Here is a 12,823-nt window from a genome sequence, read left to right on the forward strand (position 1 = left end):
CCCAATATTTGTGTCATTAGCCTGTGGGCATCCAGGAATGCACGTGGGCCTTTTAAACAGGGGGAGCAAAACACCTCTCGGCTTCCAGATGCACACACCAGGCTTGCAGGCAACTATTACTGAAATTCCAAAACAGTGTATGCAAATTCCAAGAGAGCAGCTTCAAAAAAGTGGAAGAGGAAAAAAAAAAAAAAAAAAAAAGCTCCAAGGAACGAACAAACCAAACGGAGCTGCCCCGCGGCCAACCTTTCTCTGCTTATTTTTCCAATTTCACACTGGGGCGGCGGGTTTCTCCCAGGATGGGAAGCGCCGACGGAGCCGGCGCGCGCGGCCAGGTCGCGGGGGTGGGGAGAGGTGGGGACCTACCTTTGACAATATAGGTCTAGTCACGTGGGTCTCCTCCTCCTCCTCCTGAGAGGAGCACTCAAAACCTCGCGATCTGCGAGGTGCTCGCGATTGCGAGGGGCGACGGCCAAGGCCGCCTCCCTTCTTCCCAACTCGGGAACCCCGCGGACCGGCTGGCTGGGGTCTGCGCGCACCGCGAGGCGGGAGGAGCGCCGTGTGCGCTGCGTAAGCGCGCGGCTCCGCGGGCGTCGCGGGGTCCCCGGGTCCCGGACGCAAGGAGCGCAGGGAGCGCGGTCTCAGAAGCCCTCCGCGCCGAGGAGGGAGAAAAGCCTGGTGGGGTAAGTCCAGGGTCGGTGGTCCCGGGTGGCTCGTAGTTTTCAAGTCGGGGGCCTGGGGATGCCTGACACCCTCCTCTGGGCACACCCAGCCCAGAAACACTCCCAAAGCCTCCCCACCCAGTCTGAGGAGGTCACCACCGGCTTCTTCCAGACCACGAGACTCTCCAGAAGAGCGCCAAGCTCTGAGGTCCTCCATCACTGTGGATGCAAGGGATTGGGGCGAAGGACACGGCGTCCTCCTCCCGCAACAAGTTTCTTCGGGATGTTTTGATTTCCTGGGAGCTGTGGAGGAGTGGAAACGGAAAATGCCTTCAGTTTGTGAGGGTCCCACAAAAGGAGACTTGGCTGGAGCGAAAGAAGGAAAGCCACGAAAATCCTATTTTTCCTGGAATGTAGGGTTAGGAGAAAACCAGGGGCGTGGTGGGACAGGTGGAAGGAGCTCCCTGCCACGTGGATTCAGTCCTTGCAGGGGTTTTCTCCGGAGCCAGGGGGCCACGTGGAGACTTGTGTAAACTGGAAGCATCCAGCGCTTTTCAGGTCAGCTTGGTGTTCTAGAAAAACAGGGGCTTTGGCGTACGTATTGATTAAAATCTCAGTTCTTCCTTTGGCTAGTTGGTGACCTATTTAAGCCTCCTGAGCCTCAGGCTCCCCATTGTCACCCTCCCCTTAAATGTGCAACTACTTTTTACTTTTTCTGGTGTGGGATGAGTAAGAACAGAACTGTAAGGAGAAAAAAAAAATCCGATGAGCATTTTATTAACTTAAAAAATAACTTTTAAGAAGGTTGTTCAAAATAGGAATTGGAGCACTTTTGGAAAAGTAGATGCACTGGCTTTGTTGGCGAATGAAAGTTTGAAACGCTGTCAAAACCCTTTCTCTGATTGGGTTTTCTAGATTTGTCCTCCAGGCTAATCTAAGTCCTGTGGAGACTCTTTACAGCATAATGCTAGTGTTCTTAGCAAGAAGGTGTTTTATTCTTTTATCGGAATTGGTTCCTTTGGAGGGAACCACCATATATATGCATCCAGCTTACAAACCAATTTACAGTGAGGTTCTACTAGGCTGATTGTATAGCCTGAGAAATAAGTGGGCTTTGACTGACAGTTCAAATGACTTAGAAGAGTGTTAAGCAAGTCCACTGGGCTTATCAGTTCACTCTCCTTGGGAAAAAATAGCAACAAGACAAAACAGCAGGACAGTATTTTGTTAATGAATTTGTTTTTGTTTTAGAACGCCTATTTGTTAGAGGAAAAATTGTGTTGACAGCTACTCTGGTATTCATGGAACTAGACAGAGAGAAAGAGCTTAGTTATTGCCTCAGGTAACATCAGATACCTCTTTATCATCTCCACATACCCAAGATAAATAGATAATGAGCCATAAAAATAGGAAATGTAATTCATTTTAAAGAGCAAACATAATTATTATTTTGGCCACACCCACAGCATAAGTTCCCAGGCCAGGGACTGAACCCAAGCCACAGCAGTAACCCAAGCCACAGGGTGACAGTGCCAAGTCTTTAACCACTAAGCCACCACGAGACTCCAGAGATGGTTATTTTTGTTTAATAGTCCCATGGGTTTAATGATGTGGAGTTTTCAGGGACTGAACTAACATTTGAAAGAACTTAGGTAGAGAAAGTTTCCCATAATGAAAAAAGGTGCCTTTAGAAGAACAAATCATTAATATGTATGTTGACTTGGCAGAGGGTTAAGCTGGACAGAGAGCTCAGAACTGTACTTTCCTGGTCGAAGCCAGAAATGGAGTTTGAACTTTTATGCTATACAGTTGTAAGTTCGAAGATTTAAGCAATAGACTCAGTTCACAGGACATTAATCAGGTACCTTCTTCATAAAAGCTATGATTATCTGGGAGAGGTAACCCAGCTTCTAAGGGATTCATTCCCTTGCCCATTTATTCACTGAACTAATATTTTTCCTAGTGTTTGATTATGAAAATTTTCTTTCGGAAAAGTTGAAAGAATTTTACGGTGCCCCGTAAACTCCTATCTACATTCTGTTATCATTCAACTGATACTGATTCAGTGCCTACTCTTTACCTAGAGTTATGCTTACCTGTAAGGACATAGAAAGCAGAGTAAAGTTAGGGAATAAAAAAAGGTTTGATTTGGCTGGAGCATAGTGTTTATAAAGAGGTCAGATGACTGTGGAAAATTTTGCCAGTATCACATTGTGGAAGACATTGAATTTCATGGCAGGAAGCTTACACCTTGTCCTGGTTGCACTTGGGAACCATTGAAGGCATTTGAGGAGGGAAGTGTCCTGTGCTTTAGAGAGCTCATTTCAGCACCAGCGTTAGACTGAATTGGTATGAAGAGGACCGGAAGTCTGAGAGGCACTTGAGGGTTTGCAAGTGTCCCCAGGGCAAGTAAGGATTGAACTGTGAATGTAAAGGATTGCACAGGAGAAAAAAAGAGGAGAGGTGGGACTTTGTGAGCGATTTGAGGTGAGGACTCGGTGTAAGAGCCCCAGCGCCCCTGAGAATCAGGAAGTCAGAGGAGGAGGAAGTTCAAGAGGGATGCTGGTGTTTTAAGACTTGATAAGTTCGAGGGACCAGTTGGGTACCTGTGCAGAGGAGCCTGCCGAGAGTGGGGAGCCCAGCAGCAAGGTCAGGATGGAGCACAATTCTGGACTAGCAGTTAGTGAGCCAGGGGTGGTTGAATGAGAAGGTACAGAAGGAGAAAAGCAGGATGAGACCTTGAGGAAAATCCGAGTACATAGAGTTTGGGTACAGAAAAAAAATAGGGGTGTTCAATTATCAGTTTGTGTTTTAACGATGGTTTGATGGCTCTATCTACAGCGTTCTTGTAGCTACAGTTCTCCTTGATATAACATCAGCAAACTAAAAATCATATCCACAGGATCGGGGTGGCGTCTTTCCTACTCCCGCTATAGAGGTGCAGGGTGGGGAGAGGGTGTGAAAACAGGGTGGAACATAAAGTGGCAGAGGGGTGGGAAGCGGGAAAGTGAAATTCTTTTTTTGTCTGGGTCTTTTAGTGCTTTATCAGTGTGAATATTCATTTCCAAATGTCAGGAAGTCAGATAGTTTAATGAATTTGTCTATCTTTTCAGAAAACCACGCCTACTTAATCTGGGAACTGTAACAGCCTGTCTTGATGGTGGCCATGTTTTTTGCACCAAACCTCAGATGGGATGCATATTCTGTCACCAAGCCTTTATCCAAATATTTAGCAACCAAAACTCCCCTTCCCTTTCCACTTTATTGCTTTTGTCTATGCTCTTTGTGCTGAATAAATATTCAGTTCTTTAAATCCCTCTTATTATAATCCTCTTATTACAATAATTTACCACTGACAAGGCAAGGGAAATTGCATTTAATTAGCATCTATTCTGTGGTCAGGGACTGTTCTAAGGCCTCAGTTAGATGGTGAGGGCGGTACCTGGTATGAGTTTATAAAGTATGTATATCTTTGTCACCGTAACAAGGAGTGATAGTGTGGGTCCACTGAGAATACGAGTACTTTGGTGGTAGAGTTTTCAAGTGGCAGATACACATTTGAAGCTGTGTCTAAATCCCTTGTGCCCTTCCCATGGGACTGTATTACCGTGCCAAATGCTTACTGTGTGCCAGGCGCTGTGTGAGCTCTGCATATGTAGGTTTCTTCTTGTCCACCCTCTGGTTTGATAGGTAACCCAGCAAGAAAAGCTCACACCAAAATCACTCAATTGGTTATTGCTGGTGGAGTATCGACCCTCTGGCCCTGTCTTATTTTCACTCAGCTTCTTTAACTCTGCAGGAAGAATCAAACCCTCTGAGAAACGCCACCCCCAAGGGGGAGTTTGACCATCAGTTCATCAGTTCTCCTGAAGATCTCACCTTCAGTCCTCTGCTGATTTTGCAGAGTGAGCTAGAGAAAAGCTCTATGTTGTATTTGTTTTACGTGTTTGTTGTTCTCCATCGTTCTTCTCCTTTTCCCATCGTCCCTCTTATCATTATCCCCCATTATTATCTTATTATCTTATTAATTATATCATTATCTTATCATTATCCCTCTTATCATTTGATCATGTTCCCTCGTTTCATTCCTTTCCTTCCATCCTGAGTCTTTGGAGAGAGGGTGAGATAAGATACAGGCTTACAGCAGGACTGTATTGACTCTGTAGTTGTAATTGACTCTGATATGCATAAGAAGTGTGCCTGTCTGTTCTCTCCATCCTTTGCTCCTGAGGTTGGAAGTAGCCAGTTGCCCAGTGAGCAGTGGGATTGGCATGGGGAGTGAGGTCATTGGCCAGTGCAGACTTGAATAAGCACAGCGTTCATTAGTAGTGGCTTAGAGAACAAGGCATCCCTCGTCTTTATTAGAGCACTTACCCAGTCTGCCTGTTAGTGGGTTTTGTTCAGCCCATCTCCTTTTCCTTAAAGGCAAGTCCTGTGCCTTTTTCATCTTTGACTGATGAAAAAGTCTTAGCAAAGTATCTTACACTTTAATTATACCCAGAAAAATCCCTAATGTATTGAGTTCTGTTAAAGGAGAGAAAACTCTTTGAATGGCAAGAGAATGTGGAGGAGTCTCTACATTTGAAAAGTCTAGGAAATGTGATTCTTGCAGGGAACGGCTGGGCTGGGCAAAGCTCTCTAAGCTCCCAAGTTGGGCAGCAAGAAGTGTAGATGGCTCAATAAAGAAGACTCCATTTGGAGATGGTGGAGTTTACATTTGACACAAGGGGAAAGTGGCAGGCGTAGCTAATTCTGAAAGTGAAACATTTTCCTGCCTGGGTTTCTTGATGAAGAATGTTATTAGCAATCAAGAAATCAACTGGAAATAATTTGTTTTTGTTTTTTTTTTACTCCTCCTCTAAGAACTGGAATGCTTGTAGAATCCACTTGGCTTGGAGGAGAGGCAACCCCCTGTGCCATTGCCTGGGTGCTTTAGGACCTGGCAGCCTGCAGCACTTGATGTGAAACCAAGATTCTTTCCACAGTTCCCAGTATCCCAGCAGCTAACATTAGTGTCGAGAAAGTCTGAGACTTGTTTCTGACTGAACTTACTGGAAGCCATTGCGTTAAAATTTGGTGGTAGTTTTTTGTGTTTGTTTTTTAAAGTCTGTACTCAAAAAGCATACAGTAACCAGTTTCGTAGCACAGATACAAAAATAGCCTTTCTTAGGTTTCCAAGCTTGCAGACATTCAATCGTCAGCTCATGGCACCCAGAACTGGCGTGGAGCCCATTCCTGCTCTTTATTCCTTTTTAAGACAGCGTTCTGTCGTTGAATGAATGCTGTATCGTCTTCTCCCATCTCCTTTAAGACACTGTTTTTGTTTTTGAAGCGCTACCTGTACTATGCATACAGTTTCTTTCCTTTTTTTCTTCAAGTAGTTTCTTTTTTTCTTTCAAATGAGAGGCTTTCTTCCAATGTCTAGTGGTTCTCTGCACTTTGGTTATATGTTAAATGTGAGAAATCGAGTTGCTGGAAGGAAGCTCCATTGTGTGGAAGGAATTTGTCAGGAGTTCCCTGGAAGCGATGGGTGGGTGCAAGAATTTTCTCTGGAGGACCTCCCGTGTCTGAATGTGTGTCCTTTCTCTAAAAGAATTCAGTTCCCGCAGGGAAGGCTCCTGCAGGATTCTTCTGCAAAGGGTGAGGGATAGAGGGATAGAAGCTTGCTGTGCCTCAGCAAGCTTTCTTAGAGCTGAGGGTTCAAGGGGTGTGTTCAGGGTGTGTTGGTAGGTAGACTTTCGCTTAGTTTTCAGTTGGGTGCCTTTTCCCCAACTTTTACTGTGCTTCCTATTCCCAGGCCTAGAGTTTCTCTGGTTTAATTTTCCAAAGAATAATTTTTCTGCAGACCTAAGCCTCTCCTTTCTCCTGTTAGTGTGGCAAGGGGATCTGAGGCTTTACCTGCTTTGTTTTACACTCAGTGTATCAGGTACTTACTAATGTTTAGCCTTTCTGTGTTTGTAATGGGAATTAGTTTATTTCTCATGTATATTCTGGTTTCCTTCTCTGCACACTGTTTGTTCACTTTCCATGTAACAGCAACAATATTGATGCGCCTTATTTGCTGTTGTTTTTCCTGTTTTCTCGGGCGATGGCATTTATACCTTTTCAAAGTGTCTTTGCTTTCATCTTAGAGGGGTTTTTATGGAAGGGCAGAGGTAGATGTGTTCAGTTCACTATGTTTTAGCAGAAGAACTACGTTCCATTTTGACAAGTTGAGTTTAATATACAGTAGGGCATCAGGTAGCAAAGTTCAGCCGGCAGTTGGATAGAAGAGCCTGCTGCTGTTAAGAAGAGCGATTATTTTGAGTCGTGTCAGTAGAAGGTGCTACTCAAAGTGATGAGACCACCCGGGAGGGAGTGTGTGCAGTGAGATAAGCTGTGTACCACGGGTGGACTCCTGGGAAATCCAGTATTTAAAGGAAAGCGGAGGGAGGGGGAACCGTGAAGGAGAACATTCGAGATCTGTGAAACACGCGAAAGGCAGTGATAAATTTACCAAAGGGGTAGTGTCAGCGTGTCGGAGAAATCAGTTAAGGTAAAAGCTGAAACTTTTCTTTGGAATTTGGGAATCTGGAGATCACAAATGACTTTGCAAGATGGTGTGGACAAGTCAGAATGCAGCACGAGAGTGGAAACAGGTTTTTTTGCTTTCAGTAATTGCTGACAGAGGCAATAATAGAGGGTGTTTCCATGGCTTAGGAACCAGATGAACAAGTTTGTGGGCTTTTTCGACGGTCTCCATTTTGGATACTATGCACACCTGATTTTAAAATACTTAATGGGGGAGTTCCCACTATGGCTCAGCAGCTTAAGAACCCAACTAGTATCCAGGAGGATGCAGGTTAGATCCCTGGCTTCACTCAGCGGGTTAAGGATCCAGCGTTGCCGTGAGCTGTGGTGTAGGTTGCAGACACTGCTCAGATCCCGTGTTGCTGTGACTGTTGCATAGGCCATCAGCTGCAGCTCTGATTTTCAGTTCCTAGTCTGGGAACTTACAGATGCAGCCCTAAAACACAAGCAAACAAACACTTAATGAGGGGATCCAGTTCAATATCCTTTTGTTCTTGCTAAAGAGGGCAGTTGTGATTTTGTTGCCCTCTGATTAGCTGTGTGAAGATGTTTTGGCTGATTTGCTTTTAAAAATCGTGTTTCACCATCCATTCTTTCCAGGACTCACCAAATAGCAAACTCTTTTCTCTCACCTGAGGTCTGGAGAAATTGAGAAGGCAAAAGAGCAAGGCAGGGGGAGAGCATAATCTCGCTTTTCTTACTGAGAGTCTGGACTGGGTTGGAGCTTTTACTTCTGGGCAAGGGGACTGAAGCCCAGGGAGAGCAGATGTGCCCAGACGGGCACAGCCCACCCCTGGGTGGAGAAAGAAAACCTTGGCTTTCTCAGGGAACATTGAGAGAATTGAGTCCGGCATGCCCAATTTATCCATCAGATGAGTCTTTCTGCCGCAAGAGGCCAGCCTTCCCATTGATGGAAGTGAGCCCCCCAAATACATGATTTGATACCCGATCCCATTTGTACCACCCCACCCCCACCCCCATCACTTGCTGGACTCCAGCCATGCTGCTTCTGCCCTCATTTCTCCAGTTAAAGGGCTTTTGCCATCCCTATTCTCCATCCTGGGACTTTCTTGTCCCTAGAAAGTCACTTGAAACTCTCAGATACCTTCACATCTGTTCACACGTCGCCTCCTCAGAGGGACCTTGCCTGACCGCTCAGTATCAATAATTCGGCTTCTCAACCACATCCCTTCTTAATTCGTTACTCTGCTTTAATGTTCTTAATAGTGTCAACTGGGGGGGGGAACCCCCACAAGTATGAGAGTGTGTGTTAAGTTTTATTTGGGGCAAAATAAGGACTATAGCCCAGGAGGCAGCATTTCAGATGGCTCCGAAAACCCACTCCAAAGAGTTAGGGAGGTGTCATATATATGTGAGTTTTGCGAAGGGGGAAGGTTCATGCAACCAAGCCCACATTTTGCAGAAGGTCACTGCTCGTCACGAGGAGCAGATGTTACCCTGAAGGATCTTAGTGCTTTTCTCGATGTGAAGAGATGCAAGAATTGGGCTCCTACAATCTTCTCCTGAAATAGCTGCCTATCTGAAGACGTGTTCGGCCAGTTTTCCTAGAGCAGAGAGTGCCTCACTTCTCATCGTCACCCTGAGCTTTGTCAGGGGGTGTCAAGGGTCAGCAGCAGATTTAATCCTTGTAGAGGCAGGTGGCAAGTGCCAGTCTCCAGGTGGCCATCGCTTTGCTCTCTCTCTCTCTTCCCCATTTTAAAGGAAGTTTCATGAAGGCAAACCCTTTGTCTCTTTTGTTCCCTGTGCCTACCCTGACGTCTGACATATCATAGGAATTAAAGATAAATTTGTTTATCTAGTGAGCGGCTGGTCCAGTGAACTTGGGGTCTAACGGTAGCAGAGCGGGACTTGGGGAGTTGCTCCACCCACATGGGTCTCTGTTGAAGAGCTGCTCTAACGCCTTTCAAGGTGATGGCGGGGGTCCGCTGAGACAGTAGGTGGAAGAGAGATGAGGGAAGCCCTGGAGTAATCCAGGAGTATTGCACGGAGCTCACTCTCAGTCGCAGTAGTATCTCTTTGGAATCACGGAGGAGTTCTTGTCAACTCAGTGACAAAGGATGGTTAAGGTGACAGTGTTGATGCATTTCCCAGGATCATCCTCATGTGAAATATTCTCATTCGTCTTGTCCGATATTACCCTCGTATCTGCCACACTGTGTATCCTAATTATTTTATTTAAAAAACTTGGTCGTAGTGGAGAGCAGAAAGGAGGCCAGTTCTAAAAAGAATAGGGCTGCATTTACTGCAGCAAAAATAGAGAATTTCTCAGCAGAACCACTGCTTTTGCCATGACTCTTAAAGGACTGAGGGAGTCAGCCACCCCTCCCAAAAAAAGGTTTATTTTCAAAAAAAAAAAAAAAAAAGGAAGCCAGAAATCCCCCCCCTTTTTTTTTTTTTTTGTCTTTTAAGGCTGCACACGCAGCATATGGAGGTTCCTAGGCTAGGGGTCCAATCAGAGCTGTAGCCGCTGGCCTACACCCACAGCCACAACAACACAGGACCCAAGCTCGCCTGCGACCTATGCCATAGCTCACGGCAACGCCTGATCCTTAACCCACTGAGCGAGGCCAGGGATTGAATCCGCCTCCTCATGGATACTAGTTGGGTTAGTTTCCGCTGCATCACGCCGGGAACTCCCGGAAACCCATTTTGAAGCAATCTCTGGGCATCTAAGTTTCAATTCTTTGCAAATAAACATGCCCTCAAATCACTTGCAATTTTAGCAATTATAAATTTTGCAAAGGGTATACCAAGATAATCCAGTTTACCCAGAGTTCTGATTTGGTCCAAAGTTGCATGGAGGCAGATTTTGTTGTATTTTATCATTTGTACAATGATGTGTGAAAAATACGCAGACATTGGAATCCTCTAGCTCTTTCTTCAAAGTTGAACTTTACTGTTCAGTGGTTGAGTCGGGAGCTGGAGAAATTAATCTGGGACTTGAGAAACCAGTCAATTAGGATTTAGTTTCCTCATCTGAGTATATCTTAGATAAATCTCTGGACTTCAGACCTTTCTAAGAAGAGTGACAGATAAAACACACGTGATCCACAAGCAAGTGAAAAGCTCTGAAATATTCATTCTGTAACCAGGAAACCCGTTTAAGTTTGTTTTGCCCAGATTTTTCCCAAACTTTTGTTCTTATAAAATCTAATAATATCTTGTGGAACTAATATCCCATGAGGGATGCGGTGGGAAATCCTGGCTTACCGTAATGCCAGACATCTCCTAAATACAAAATCAGTTTAGCTTCTCGTTCCCGTTTTGTTGTTGGCCACTCAGAATTTTCGTTTCTTTTTTTTTTTTTTTTTTTGCTATTTCTTTGGGCCACTTTACTGTTCACAGGATATTTATTTATTTTGTCTTTTTGCTATTTCTTTGGGCCGCTTCCGCGGCATATGGAGGTTCCCAGGCTAGGGGTCGAATCGGAGCTGTAGCCGCCGGCCTACACCAGGGCCACAGCAACACAGGATCCGAGCCGCGTCTGCGACCTACACCACAGCTCACGGCAACGCCGGATCGTTAACCCACTGAGCAAGGGCAGGGACCGAACCCGCAACCTCATGGTTCCTAGTCGGATTCGTTAACCACTGCGCCACGACGGGAACTCCAGAATTTTCTCTTGGATGCTTCATGATAACTAAATTCTACTCTTTTGTCCCTTTACCCCCTGTATCTTGATTCCTTCCACAGTCTTGCCAGCTATCAAGGCATTAGTTTTCTAGGGCTGCTATGGTATTGTAATACCAGAAATGTATTGTTTCCCACTTCTGCAGGCTACAAGCCCCAAATCAATGGCCATGTTCCCTCTGAAACTGTAGTGAAGAATCTTTCCTCATCTCATCTATCTTTTAGCAAAAATGTTACTTTTGTATGTTGTATTTCCAAACTTACCTACATAGGGAGGCGAGCCCCTGGCCTGCATAGGATATTTTGGGAGATGCTGGTATTGGGACTATAGAATGGTCTTTGGAAGTGGATTTGGACTGGCCTGCAATCTGTTGCTCTACTCTTTACCAGCTGTGCGACCCTGAGCAAGGAATTTTTTTTTTTTTTTTTGCTTTTTTAGGGCTGCACTCATGACATTTGTAAGTTCCCAGGCTAGGGGTCTAATCAGAGCTACAGCTGCTGGCCTATGCCACAGCCACAGATACGAGCCTCATCTTCGACCTGCACCACAGCTCATGGCAATGCCGGATCCTTAACCCATTGAGCAAGGCCAAGGATCAAACCCGCAACCTCATGGTTCCTAGTCGGATTCTTTCCACTGCGCTACAAGGGGAACTCCAAGGGCAAAGAACTTAAATTCTCTGAGGATCAGTTCCTCATCTGTAAAATGGGGTGCTAATAGTACCTACCTGGCAAAGATTACAAATAAAACCACAAAGCAGTTAGCACAGTTCTTGGACATAAAGGGCATTCAATAGTCACTGGCTCTTGTCAGAGTCATGCTGATGCTTTGGATCTTGGGGACGGTCTTTCTGTTTCAAAAGTGTCAACAACATTTTGGGACTTGTCTGCTTTTTATTTTCCACCCTCATTAATTTTTCCTTCCGGTTGGAGTGAAACTTCAAGGTAAAGCTCCCCGCTATAGCATCAGATAATATTATTTTCTCCTCTTCCTGATTCTTTTCATTCTCACCTGCCACACAACCCAGGTTTGCCTGCCTTTCCTGTGAGCCCAAGGATATGGTGGCAGAGATAAAGATGACTAATTCAGTTAGCGAGATGAGACACCCCTGTCTGATGCCGGAGGGGAAGCCTGTGGAAAGGAGACAGGCATGTAAGTCTCAGCGTCGCCTCAGCAAACGGTTGCCCATCACTTTGTGTGTCGTGTCCTCCTTGGGAAAAGAGCACCTCAAATATCAATTTTCGAAATTAAAATGATGTCTTAAGGAACACGAATACGAGAGCCTTCCCAATAAAGGTTTTCTTTTACCATTTGTTTGTATGGAAATCCTTTAGGAAAAATGGCTAGATTGGGCATTTGGGTTGGTATTTAATTCAGGGTTGCACACAGTCGCGCTTCATTACAGGATTCAAATGTTTTGGATATGAGCTGAATAATCTTGAATGAATCTTTTTTAAATAGAGGGGCCGTTTTCCTGTGCCTTTCTCTAACAGCAGATCTCATGGAAATGCCTCTTACTACTTGGCCTCTTTTTGTTCCTTTGTCTGGGGGATGTTTTTCTTCTGTTAGGAGTTACTAAAGACAGTTAAATATGTGCGGGAACTCCAGATAATCATTTTAATTGCAGCTGTGATATTTATTACATGGATTAGTTTTATCCTTGGTTTGGAATAATCTGTAATATAAAATGGAGACATGGGAAGGAAAGAAGAGGAAAATGTATGGGCTACGTGACATGTTTACTTCTTGTTTCTTTGTCCTCATTCTGGAGTTTTTGTTTTCGATTCTTTTTTTTCAGTGGTAGAACACTCACTTTCCAGTGGCTTTTTCAGGCTTATTTTCTCAAAGCCTTGCCTATCTGGGCACGCTGCTGGTTGCCTCTACACATAGATCAAAACTTGGCAGGAGCTTCCTTTTTTGTCTCCTCTGATCATTTCAT

General features: G+C 45.0%; 1 protein-coding gene across 6 annotated transcripts in view; it reads left to right on the plus strand.

Annotated features, from left to right (window-relative positions):
• The first annotated feature begins 373 nt into the window (after positions 1–373).
• CPVL (carboxypeptidase vitellogenic like) overlaps positions 374–12,823 on the plus strand; it is a 129,386-nt gene continuing 116,936 nt past the window's right edge. For 2 of the 6 annotated variants that reach the window (XM_047763730.1, XM_047763733.1), the window contains exons 1-2: positions 377–683; positions 11,912–12,036. In XM_047763730.1, the coding sequence (XP_047619686.1) occupies positions 11,943–12,036 (94 nt within the window). In that variant the 5' untranslated portion in view covers positions 377–683; positions 11,912–11,942. Of the gene's footprint in view, positions 684–957; positions 1,221–11,911; positions 12,037–12,823 lie in introns of those variants that run through there. The other 4 variants (XM_047763734.1, XM_047763729.1, XM_047763731.1 and 1 more) reach the window with 4 other exon arrangements.

Source organism: Phacochoerus africanus, chromosome 16, assembly GCF_016906955.1.
Source record: "Phacochoerus africanus isolate WHEZ1 chromosome 16, ROS_Pafr_v1, whole genome shotgun sequence".
NCBI lineage: Eukaryota > Metazoa > Chordata > Mammalia > Artiodactyla > Suidae > Phacochoerus > Phacochoerus africanus.